Genomic DNA, 11,465 nt, shown 5'->3' with positions numbered 1-11,465 from the left:
CCCTGGCCAAGGGAGCACCAACCAATGGGGGAGCCTCCCAGCACACAGAAAACAAGGGGCCTCAGAAAAAGCCCAGGAAGCCCCACTCCTCAGAGGCGGGGCTGCCTGTGCAGGGCCCCCCAATCCAGGGCGTTGAGGGGCCGGCCCCTCCCACTCCGCCCCGGAGCTGGTTGGGCCCAGCAGGAGCACAGGGAGGACCCGGACAGGAAGATGGAGCAGCCTGAAAGGCGGAGCGCATCGGGCCAGGACGCAGAGGTTGTCAGGGTCACAAAAGACAGACGGCAAGGCTAAGTCACAGGCACATTTATATCCTCCGGAACACCAAGGTCTTCCCTTCCCCAGCAGTGCCACGGGAGGGCCAACCCTCAGGAGGCGGCCACACTGCCACCCGAAGCAGGCCCGTGGGGCGGCAGGGTCATAGGCGGCAGGAACAGCGCCTTCAGCTTGCCCGACAGGCTGGCAATCTCGGGATCCTGGGCTTCGTAAGACTTGACCAAGCGGGCAAACTTAAGGACACCTGCGAAGGGAAACAGGAGCATCAGTCCACACCCCCAGCGGACGGATGTGCCCAAGATGGCAGGAGGGGGCAGCTTGAGCCGGAGTCGCTGGCTACTCTGGCTCTGGCCCCAGGCAGCTGTCTGCAAAACAAGACATATGCAGGCCTCTGCCCTGTGTGGTTTGGGTCAACTACTTCCTGGTCTACACTGGGGCACAACTGGATGTGATGCAGTGAATGAAAATATCCCGAAGCAGTGTGCTGCCCGCCATCAGGCGAACCATTTTAGCACTTTAGTCACAAGACCCCAAAGGATGCACACCCACAAGATCAGCAGTCCAGAACCAGGAACAGGAGGGCCATGGGCCAGTTGGGCTGAATCAGTAAACGCCCTTGGGGGAGACCCTGATCTCCCCAGAGAAACTGAACTGCCAACCCTCAAACAGAAAAGAGTTGAAACACCTTGGAGGGGCTGCAGAGCTGTGCTGTCATGCAGACACCTCACGACAAGCCGTCAGAACGGGTTTCAGGTCCAACTCGGCTGTGACCTCCGGCACTTTCTAGAGTCTGTTTCCTCATCTTAAAATAGTGTAACAGTATAATTAACGATAACTAGAAAACTCACTTCAGACTTCGCTTGGCTCAAGTTCATGAACAGACCCTGGTCTCAGAGTACCAATACTATTAGAGTGTGGCTGCCGCCGTGTGGCGAGAAAAGGGATTACGGCTCGGACACGCAAGGGATCCATCGCTCTCTCCTCCATCCCCGTCCGACCCACCTTCCCCGTCGCAGCTGAAGCCATAAGCTTTGATAACCTCCTGCTGAATCTGCGTGGCCACGGGCAGCACGAATTGCAGCATCTTGCCCATGTCGTTACACGCGTTGTCCCGAGCCTCGTCCATGCGCACGGCGTTCTCCGGCGCCGAGAACGCCTGGATCACCTCGGCCAGGACCACTGCGCAACAGACGCATCCCGGAAGAAGTCCCGGGTACGCATCGGCGCACGGCCGGCGGGCCCAAACGAAAACACAAGAAAGAGGGCAGGGAATTATTTAACAGACCGAAACCATAGTAACCCAAGGAACTCGGCCTCCGAATCTCTCGCTCCAGGAGCAAGGACCCTTGTTAATTGACAGAGTATGGTACCGAGTACCCGCATTTCCCAGCGAACGCAGCCATTTCTCTCGCCCCAGATCTTTTTCCCCGCTCTCTTCTTTAGCAAAAATCCCACCCGACAACTAAAAGGTTTCTCACCCTTGGCCTGCTCGGCGCTCAACGCTGCAGCTTGAGCAGAGGCGGCCGCCATAGAACAAAAGATACACGTGCAACCGCGCTCGAGAAACAGCCAGGAGAAACAAGCAATCTCCTAGAGCGGTCTCCCAGCGGGTGGGGGCGCTAGGGAAATTGCATCAGCTGATGCCGGAAACCTAACGATACCGCTTCCATTTCTCCGTTTTTAACAACCAATAACGAGCGCGTCGGGAGAACAGTGAGCTAACCTACAATCTGAAATTCTTCTAGCTCACTTAAAATTATTCTATTGTTAAAGACAAACTGTATGGTGGGGGTTTTCCGGTAAAAACCAGAAAACCTACTAGACAAATTCTAAAAGAGCTGTAACACTACCGGAACACGCCCTGGAGAGAAGGTGGCATGTCCACCAACTCCACTGTTGGTGAGGGTGAGCTCCCATGGCATTTTTTCCAATCTTTACTGCTATACAAGCACCAGGGCACACTGCAGCTTTCAGAAGGGAAAACAGTATTGAAAAGAACTCTCTTAAATCATCCGTTTCTAGAGTTTGTGAACGTTTGGTACAGGCCTATGCAAATAACTCTATGCCGATTGGCTCAGGAAGAAGCCAGTCACTCCCCTTTAGTTTTTAAGAACGTAGACAAGGATTCGCAGCAGTAAAAGCTTGGCGTTGAAGCAGCTCCCGCGCTTTCCGAAAATGGCCTTGTGTCGGGGCGGGGTGGGGGGAAGCGTTATAACGCCCTCTAATTTCCTTTCCCTTCCGGGCGTTTGAAATTGTCACCCACTCCCTCCTCGAACTATAGGGTGGTTAAAACTCCTGCGTTCTGAACGCTTAAACTTATAGCAGCCACGCCCCCTGCACCTCCGCTTCAACATCATTTCTAACTATCCTACGGAAAAGATGCAAGTCTCTGGTGGCCCCTAACTGTGGGGCCAGTGGCAGAAGTGCCTCCCAAGTCTGCGTAGTCGCCTAGAGCTGTCCCAGGCCGCCAGCGTCCTGACTTGCCGGCCTTGGGAGGAAGGCCAAGACTCTGCGCCATAACGGACCCCGTTAGGGCAGAGCCAGAGCTCCAGGACCCCGGGCTCTTCGAGGTCCCTTCTCCAACTCTCCAGGGGCCCCACCCACCTCCGGGCTAGTCTCCGGTGATCCCACAGCTTTCTCTCGAGGCGTCGCCGCGCAGAGACCCACGCCCCCAACCCCCGCCCGGTAGCCCACAAAGAAACAGCCACAGACATCTTCCTGGGGAGTCGTGAGGGTGTTTTTGTTTGGTTGGTTTTGTTTGGGATGTTTTTTAAAGAGCGTCATATAGATATTTATATATATAAATTATTAATGTGGGGGAAGGGCGAGGGGCATACATCGCAGTGGGGGGCGCGCACCCGGGGGCTGGGGAGGGGCGGGGGCAGCACACGTTGCTACGCAAAACAGCCACATCTAACAGATGAAATAATCACACCAAGGGGCGGGGGAGAGGCGGTGGCCACGGGGGTGGGGCGTGGGGGGAGGGAGAAAGGCGGGGGCCAAGGGAGAGGGACCTGGTCCAAGATGCTGTGCGCTTTTCCGCCCTCACCCCCGCCCCCTCCCCACCTCCGCACACCACAGGAGCCTTGGCCTTCCATCTGTCCCTTCCTCCTTCCTTCTGCCCAGAGGCCCAGGCCCTGGGACTGAGCGGCAGCCCCCTCCGCTCTGAGTGGCAGGCGGGGAGGGAGGCCTCCTGGGTCCAGATGCAGGGGCCACGGGTGCTCTCTTGATCGCAGGTTCTACAGCGGCTTGTCGCTTTCCTTCTTCAGGTGACTGGGGGAAGAGGGGGGCAGAGCAGGGACTGAGAGGCTGAGGTCCATCCTGACCTGGCCCCTCTCACAGAGGACGGCAGGGAAGGGGTTCCGCTCCCACGGGAGCCACAGCCCATCCCAGGCGGGCTGAGCTGCGTCCCCTCGGGCTGGCCTAGGGCGCCCCGCGGTACCTGTAGTAGTCCTCCTGGGCGGGGAGTGGCACACCGTGCAGCGGGTGATGGGCGTGCAGCCACTGCTGCTGCTCCAGCGCCAAGCGCTGCAGCTCAGCGGACTGCGCGTGCATGGCCTGCAGCTGGTGAGCTGCTGACATCGGGGCAGAGAGGGAGGCTGGCAGGTCCCGGTAAGGAGCAGCTGTGGGCAGGAAGGGCAGGGGCCACGTGACTGATGGCGTACTGAGGTAGCCAGCCGCTTTACATACAGAGGAGCTACCACTAATCAACTTAGGTGGCAGCCAGCCCAGCAAGTTGCCAGGCCTCTTAGCCGGGCCCTAAACCCTGTGCCTCTCTTGGGCAGGGCCTCAGCCCTCCTACTCCCGTTCCCAGCTCCTCTGGGTACCTCCTCATCTCTCCCCAAGCCCAACCAGGCCAATCCCACCACCTAACTTCCTCCTTTCTGCCCTTCCCTCGTGAGACCTTCCCCAACCCCGAGACCTCCATCCTTACCAAAGAGCTGGTGACGAAGAACTTCGTTCTCGTGCAGAGGGTGAGGAAGAAGGGGGTTGGGGAGGGTCCCAGCCGGGTAGGGGATCCGGGTAAGGTGAGACCCTGAGGCCAGGGGGTCAATGAGAGGGTGCACCGAGGCAGAGGCTGGAGGGTAGAGAAGAGGAAGGTGTCACCAGAGGGAGGTTTGGGGAAAGCCATGCATTTGGGTGAAGGCATCCATGCCTGGGATGAGAGGTGGGCAATCACACACTGGGAGATCCAGTGGATCAAGGAGGCACAATGGAGGAACTAGGGGCCTGGGAGATGGACAGGGCAAGACCCTACTGCAGTAGGGATGTACAGATGGCAGAGGACAGGAGATTACAGTTGGCAGAGGGACCTGAGGAATAGGGAGGGAGGAGCGGACTGTTGAGAGGAGACGGAAGAGGATTGGAAGTTTAGGAAATGAGACGGGGAGGAGCTTCAAAGAGAGAAAGCACAAGGAGCCTGCAATGAACGTGACTGTGAGGCTAGACGGTGCAGTGTTCTGACAGTAAGAAATGCGGTGAAAAGACAGTGAGTAAAGCTCGTTGTCAACTGTGATCCCACAACCTGAGCCACAAGGCTCTCTTTCCAGAAGGTCACAGATCTAGAGGCAGAGAGGAACATGAAACACCTCCGCCAGGGAGGGGAGAAGATGGCAAGAAACAAGAGCTGAATCCAGAGGAAGAAGAAAATAGTTCCGTGAAGGCTCAGAGGCAGGGGCTGTGAGGGGAGGAAGACCATGCTTCTTCAAAGGTTCCCACCTTGGGCCTCTGTCGTGGGTGGGCACCAGACCTGAAGAGGGCTGGGGTGTGGGGAAGGGCCTCCGTGGCAAGGCTGGGGCAGGAGGAGACGGGCTGCAAAGGCAAAGGCCAGGGCAGCAATCTCAGGAGAGAGGCTCAGGCCAGACGTGGGGAGGGAAGTCCTGGCCCGGGGGACAGAAGCACCGATCACTTGCCAGGGCGGCAAGGTGGCCTCAAAGGGCCTGGGCCAGGAAGCAGGAGTCTCACCTGCATGGATGGCATCCTGCTGGTGGAGGTGCAGGTGAGAGTGGATGTGGGAGTGCTGGTGGTGATGGGGGGTCACGTTGAGCATCTGTAGGCGGGCCAGCGGGTCGTTGCCCAGGGCAGCCACCCTCTCTGCGTGCTGCCTCTCAGCTGCCAGACGCTCCGCGTAGGACATGTCAGGCCGCAGGGCTGGCCCAGCGGCCAGCGCTAGACGTTCTCTCTCCAGGGGCCCCAGGCTCGGATGAAAGGGGAAAGGGTGCAAGCCAGGTGGGCCAGGCTGCAGAGCCAGGCCCCCGTGTCGGGGGAAGGGATCCAGGCCTGGCCCAGGGACCCCGTGCAGGGGTTCCAGCTCACTAGGCTTCACCTCGAAGCCAGGCTTGAGGCGGTCACGCAGGTCTCGCTCACGGGCTTCCCGCTCCCTCTCCCGGGCTGCTGGGTCACTGCTGTACAGGGCCGGGACATTGTAACCCAGGAGCCCCGGGTCCACTGCCCCCAGGGGCACGTAGAATGGATGGTTGCGATTTCCAGGAGACATGACGTGGGGCCGGGCGTATTCACTGAGGGTGCGCAGGGCTGGAGTGTCGGGACCCAGGTAGGGGGGCACTGTAGCCACAGCACTGCCTGGCTCAAATGGAGGGCGATGAGGCACTGGGCCGAGCGGTGGGCACTCCACTGGAGCACGGCCCTCCTGAGCCAACTTCTGCGGGATACACGGAGAAGCGGGGTCAAAAAAGCAGGTTGGAAAGAGGTGGCTGGTCCTGGTCCTCAGCTGCTCATGTCTCAGCATTGAACACCTAAAGCTTCAACTCATTGGAACTCAGCCCGCCAGGGACTTCCCTGCCCCTTCTCTTCCTATGTAGGTTAGTGGCTCTTCCTGGGATCCACAGGTACTCTGACCTGAGCTTGCCTTCCTCCAGCCCAGAGATGCAATTCCTCCCGCTGGAATCCTTTGGTCTCCATTTCCTGGGCTGCAGTGGCTCCTCCTCTCCGACAGGTGGCGCATGACACACACACACCCCACATCCACCCCCCTCGAGCCGCCCCGAGTCGCGTAGAGGGCGGGCCAGAGGCGGGAGGCGGCGCGCGGTGAACTCACCACGCTGCGTTCCAGCTCGCGCTCCTTTTCGCGCTCGCGCTCCTTCTCGCGTTCCCGCTCGCGCTCGCGCTCCTTTTCTTCGCGCGCGCGCTGCTCGGCCTCGCGCCGCACCTTCTCCACCAGGTCGGCTCGCTTCTTGGCCAGCTTGGAGCCCTCCAGCGGCACGAAGTACAGATCGCTGCGCGCGCACGAGTTAAAGCCGCGGTCCAGGTGTTTGTTGAACCTGCCGGGCGCGGAGGCAGCGCGCGCTCAGCCCCTGCGAGCGGCCCCGCACCAGCGGCCGAGACCAGGGCCTGAAGGACTGTCCCTGGGCCTGCCGGTGGCGAGGCGCCTCGGTAGCCCGGTGGGGTCCCCGTTCGGAAGGAGGGCGGGGACCCCGGCTTGTATCCGGGCGGGGTGGCCGTCTTGTAGGCCCCTGGGGACGGGGCTCGCTTGCCATACGGTGGGGGCCCAGGTGGGGAGGCTGTCTTGTAGCCTGCTGGCGAGGAAGCCACCGTGGCAATGACCGTGGAAAGCGTAGACGAGGAGGTGGTGACCGGAGGCACCGGTGGGAAGGGGTAGGGCGCCCCTTGGGGGCCCTGGGAAGGAGAGGGGTGTGAACACGGGTAGGACCCTTGAGAGGAGGAAGAGGCATTGGAAGAGGAAGAGGCTGGGGGGCCGCTGGGACCTGCTTGGCTGTAGGCCACCTGGCTGTGAGGTGGAGGCAGGTGTGCGGGCCCTGGTGGGTAGGGCCTCAGAGACCCCAGTGAGGGAGACATGGCATAGGGGTGTGCGTGGTGGGAGCTCCCGCTCTCCAGGGAGTGAGGATAAGCCCCAGGTGGAGGGGGCCCAGAGCCCCCATGATGCTGCTGCTGCTGCTGCTGTTGCTGGTGGTGGTGGTGGTGTGTCGGGACTGGTGGGTGGGCAGTGGATTGGCCGCCAGCTGAAGGAGGGAGGGGGCCTGGGTGGGCATTGCTGTTGGCCAAGAGGCGGCCATAGGGAGGAGGTGGGGGGGGACCCTGGCTCCACACAGCTTGGGATGGGAGAGAAGGCTGAGTATACTTGGGTGGCTGATTGGAGACAGAGAGGCTGGTGGGGGGAGGGAAGGAGTGGGGATAACTGGGCAGTGCCTGGGAAGCTGGGTACTGGGAGACCGAGGCCGAGGCAGAAGAACTGGAAGAGGAGGCTGCTGCAGAGCTGCTGCTAGAGGACGAATAAGGATACCTCATTGGCGGGGCGGGAGCAGAAGAGGTGGACGCAGGGGGCAAAGGGTGGGGTGACGGAGCAAGAGCGGGGCCCTTCTCTGGGCCGGGAGGAAGTCCACCCATACCCTGCCCCATGGCATGGGGGGAGGGCAGATGCCCAGCTAGCGGCTGGGCCCCCAGGCCAGGAGGAGAGGCGGAGGCATTGTTAAGGGGTCTCAGGGCAGGCGGGGGAGGCAGGTTTGGTGTCACATGGGGGAAGGTGGCTGGTGGTGGAGCAGACGGTAGGTTTCCACCACCAGCTGGAGTGTTGGGTGGCTTTGCTGGGGGAGCACCACCAGCCCCAGAGGATATTGAAATGGGGGTGGGGGGCTGGGGGTGCTGCTTACCCCCACTAGGGGCCCCCACTGAAGCGGCAGCCCCTCCTCCTTTGGGGCCCACTGGGGGTCCAGACAGAACTCCTCCACCCGCGCCCCCAGGATAGAGCTGTGGATGAGGGGGAGGGGCCCCTGGAGGAGCCTGGAACATTCGAGATGTGGGCGGCTCCATGGGAGCATGGTACCCAGTGGGTGTCCCAGAAGGATGGGATTCAAAGCCGGGCTCTGGCTGTCGGGGGGTGCTCTCTGGAGGGGGAGGGGAGGGAGGAAAGAGTGGAGGTGGATGGTAGGGGCGGGCTGGGCCCTGGGACAGGCCAGAAGACGAGTCGGAGTCGTTCTCCACGCTTCCAGGGCTGTAGATGCTGGGGGACGTGCTTCGGTTATCCTGGTCGATATCCCTAGGGTCGCTGCTGCCATCATCATTGAGGCTCCGCCCATCCAAGCTGTCCAGATCCGAGGGAGACTGTGGCCGAGGGAGCTCCTGCGGTAGAAGAGGGACGGCCATTTCTCCCTTGCCTTTTCCTTCCTTGCTTCTGGATTGGGGGCCTCCCTCGCACAAAATAACCTCCCGCTCACAGCACACCGCTGTGCCACGATGCGCTGAGTACTCCTGCTGGAGCCCACCTCCCTGCCCTCCGGGGGTTCCCCCACTCTCCCCGCAGTCTCGGCTGCTCCCCAGCAGCCGCCTGAGTTCCCTCCTCAAGTGTCCGTCTCTAGCACCTTCTCCCAATCCACAGCTGAACCCAAATCCCTGTCTTCCACCCACCAGCCCATCTGCCATCCTCTCATCTCATCTACCCCTTTAACTGCACATCCCAGAAACCACTGGTTCTTAAAAAGACCACTTCTGCATGCTCCTTATGATTTATTTGTTCCTTCCACTGAGACTCCTCAGCCTGGATCTCCTCCCCAGCCCCTGCACGAAAGCCAGCGCCTAGAAAAGGAGAGGCTAGAATCCCCACACTCTTCCCGTCCCCTTCTGGCCCTGCCTGACCATCTGACCGTCTGGCCAAGGCCCTAAAGATCTGACTGACACACAGACAGGCTACTTTAATAAGCGCTAGGATAAGACTTTTCTCGCACATTCCAGGCAAAGCTAAAGAACTGTGAGCAAAAGGAAGTTTGGGTGAAAGAACGGTCAGAACGTGGGTCAGGATGGCCGCAAGGGTCTCCCACCTCAGTTTTGGTCTTTTTTGGCGCGTTGGTCTCCTCACTTTCACTCTCCGAGATCTCCTCACTCCGGCCCTGCTTGCTCACCTTTGGGGTGGAGGCCTCCTCTACTCGGGCCTTCTGTTAGAGAGAAAGAAAATGCCTGTCCTATACCTCGCGAGCTCCACCAGTACCCTCAGCCAGACAGGAAGTTCCCCCCAACACACATACACACCATCAGCCCTGGTGCCTGGGCATCCCGTTGCAGGACATGGGGACAGAATACCTTGGCCGTCTGCCTAGACTTCTCGGCTTTGCCATCGCTGCTGGACGTGCTGACCCCTCCAGGGGAGGCCCGGCCCCTCGATCTCAGTTCTTCCCGGGGCCCAGGGGCCTCTTTCTTCCGTCCACTCCTCATTGACATCTGAGGGAGAAGGAGGCAAGCAGGTCATGTCGTTTTCTACCTTGTGCCTCACTTCATCATGTGCCTTATTTCTATGCTTCCCCGCCAGCGGGTGTCCCAGAAGGATGGGGTTCAAAGCCAGGCTGTCTGCTGGGGGGTGGAGCTGCTGCCTGGCGGTGGAAGAGAGGAAAGAGTGGAGCTGGGTGGCAGGGGTGGGCTGGGCCCTGGGACAGGCCAGAAGCTTCCCTGCCCTTGATCTTTCGTGTTTCTCATTTTAGCTCCTACTCACTGAGTCTTTATTCTGTCGTGTCTTCATTCTTCAGGCTGTGGAGACCCCATTCTCCTCCGCCTGGGCAGCTGAATACAGAAACTTATCTGCTTCACCCTAAGTTCCCCACAGCTGTGGCCTAGGAAGCAGGATCTCCAAGTTTCCGGTACAGGCACCTGGAACTCACACGGTCTGTCTTCAGTGAAGCCTGTTGGAAAAAGACCATCAGAGTCTCCAAATTGGGGAACACTAGTCTGAAGGGGACACTACCGTGCCTGTCAAGGGGCCGAGTAAGCAGCCCAGCCATGAGACACTGCTGGCGTGCCCATGGGTCGTCCCAGCCACCTGTGAGGGCAGCTCTGCCGGCAACAGCATCCCTTTCATCTCGTGGGAAGGCAGAAAACGCCGAGGTGCCTGTGCACCCCAGTTCAGGGTGTCACCCTTCATGATCCCTAGGAAATAGATGCACACACACGAATTCCACAGAGCCTTTAAAAGGAGCATCAAGAAATGTAGCTGAAGTATTAGCTGATTTATGGAGTACCTTCTTTACGTCAAGCCCTTACATGTACAATTTCATTTAATATTTACAACCAACCCTGAAAAGGAGGTATTATTATCCCCATTATACAGGTGAAGAAACTGAGGCTCAAAGATTGTGACTGTGACTTGCCCAACTTCGTGTGATAAATACACAGTGAGGAACCAGTGACAGCACCAGAACCAAGCCCCATCTCCCTGACTTCAAAGCCCATGCTCGCTCTTCAGTACTTAGCTGTGATCTCATCAGAAGGTGGTGGGGAGGATTCTCAGAAGGCCTAGATCAGTCCCAGAGATATGAAAAGAATCTTTTTTCACATCAGAGTAGGTGGGAGAACAATGTCCCATTCTACAATGCAAAGGCACACGGCCTGACCAAGGCCAAGACCAAACCTAGGTATCTCCAAAGTGCAGAACTTCAATTCTGAGAGTCTCACAAGACCCCTGCTCTAGTGCTTGCGTTCCCTACGGCTAGAGGAAAAGTCCAGGCTCTCACTCTACCAACCAGATCAGTGAGTAACAGTGGGTAAACGAGACAAATGTACACATTGGTAAGCCTGTCTTCCCACCTGGCTTAGACAGGGACTCATACCTCCTCACGGCCTATCTACGTATCTCTATCTACATAGCCAGTAATTTTCATTTGCACTTGTTTGTATTTCTTGCTAAGTGTCACATCTCTCCATATTACTAACCGTAAGATCTTTTGAGAACAAAAATGATATCTTCTTACAGTTTTCTTCCTTTCCCTATTCCCCACAGATGTCATGTATATATGGATGTTCTGGTCTGTTCTTGCTACTGACCTTTAAACCCACTAACTTCAGTTAGGTCTTCTCGAATGAAGTGCTGCTGGCCTCAGTGCAAATGGAGTAGGCTTAGCCACCTATTCTGAGTCAGTTAGGAGGCCTGGCTAGGGAAATAGCCTTTCTACATTCTGTAGCACTATTTTTCCCAAGGAATACAGAGTAAATACCTCTCACTCACCTCCACTGAACCCTACTGAGGCATGCAGTGAGGGGTGGGCCTAACCTTTCCAGGAAACTTAATAACAATTTACTCACTTAGAGTCCCGAAATAGCTGGGACAGAGCCCCCTGTCTTCTGAACTTACAGCCGAGGCTCTGCCCAGTACACCAGCCATTTCTCTTCCATTACAACTATTACCGCACTTTTGAGTTGTTGTGTGAATTGGTTTTCAAATACTGTCAAACCCC

The 11,465-nt window shown here is 58.3% G+C and overlaps 2 protein-coding genes and 1 non-coding gene across 3 annotated transcripts; all 3 read right to left on the bottom strand.

The window, feature by feature from the left end:
- Positions 1 to 287: 287 nt before the first annotated feature.
- On the bottom strand, positions 288 to 2,017 carry CUNH12orf57 (chromosome unknown C12orf57 homolog). The gene is made up of 3 exons (XM_024733227.1): positions 1,752 to 2,017; positions 1,276 to 1,452; positions 288 to 517 (listed from the first exon to the last, which is right to left on the bottom strand). Exons 1-3 carry the CDS (start codon positions 1,801 to 1,803, stop codon positions 366 to 368), a joined length of 381 nt encoding a protein of 126 aa, XP_024588995.1. The 5' UTR covers positions 1,804 to 2,017; the 3' UTR covers positions 288 to 365.
- Positions 2,018 to 2,060: 43 nt separating this feature from the next.
- On the bottom strand, positions 2,061 to 2,122 carry LOC112391970 (U7 small nuclear RNA). The gene has a single exon (XR_003001602.1). It is a non-coding gene; the product is annotated as a U7 small nuclear RNA (small nuclear RNA).
- Positions 2,123 to 3,013: 891 nt separating this feature from the next.
- Positions 3,014 to 11,408, bottom strand: ATN1 (atrophin 1). Its single transcript, XM_024733135.1, has 9 exons — positions 9,731 to 11,408; positions 9,325 to 9,462; positions 9,066 to 9,179; positions 6,599 to 8,370; positions 6,332 to 6,554; positions 5,239 to 5,935; positions 4,208 to 4,351; positions 3,716 to 3,896; positions 3,014 to 3,546 (listed from the first exon to the last, which is right to left on the bottom strand). The coding sequence occupies exons 1-9, from the start codon at positions 9,755 to 9,757 to the stop codon at positions 3,513 to 3,515; spliced, it is 3,330 nt and encodes a 1,109-aa protein (XP_024588903.1). The 5' UTR covers positions 9,758 to 11,408; the 3' UTR covers positions 3,014 to 3,512.
- Positions 11,409 to 11,465: the final 57 nt, after the last annotated feature.

Source organism: Neophocaena asiaeorientalis, unplaced genomic scaffold (assembly GCF_003031525.2).
Source record: "Neophocaena asiaeorientalis asiaeorientalis breed wild unplaced genomic scaffold, Neophocaena_asiaeorientalis_V1.1 scaffold150, whole genome shotgun sequence".
Lineage (NCBI taxonomy): Eukaryota > Metazoa > Chordata > Mammalia > Artiodactyla > Phocoenidae > Neophocaena > Neophocaena asiaeorientalis.
The sequence above is the reverse complement of the archived record's forward strand: the minus strand, read 5'-3'. Positions and strand labels throughout refer to the sequence as shown.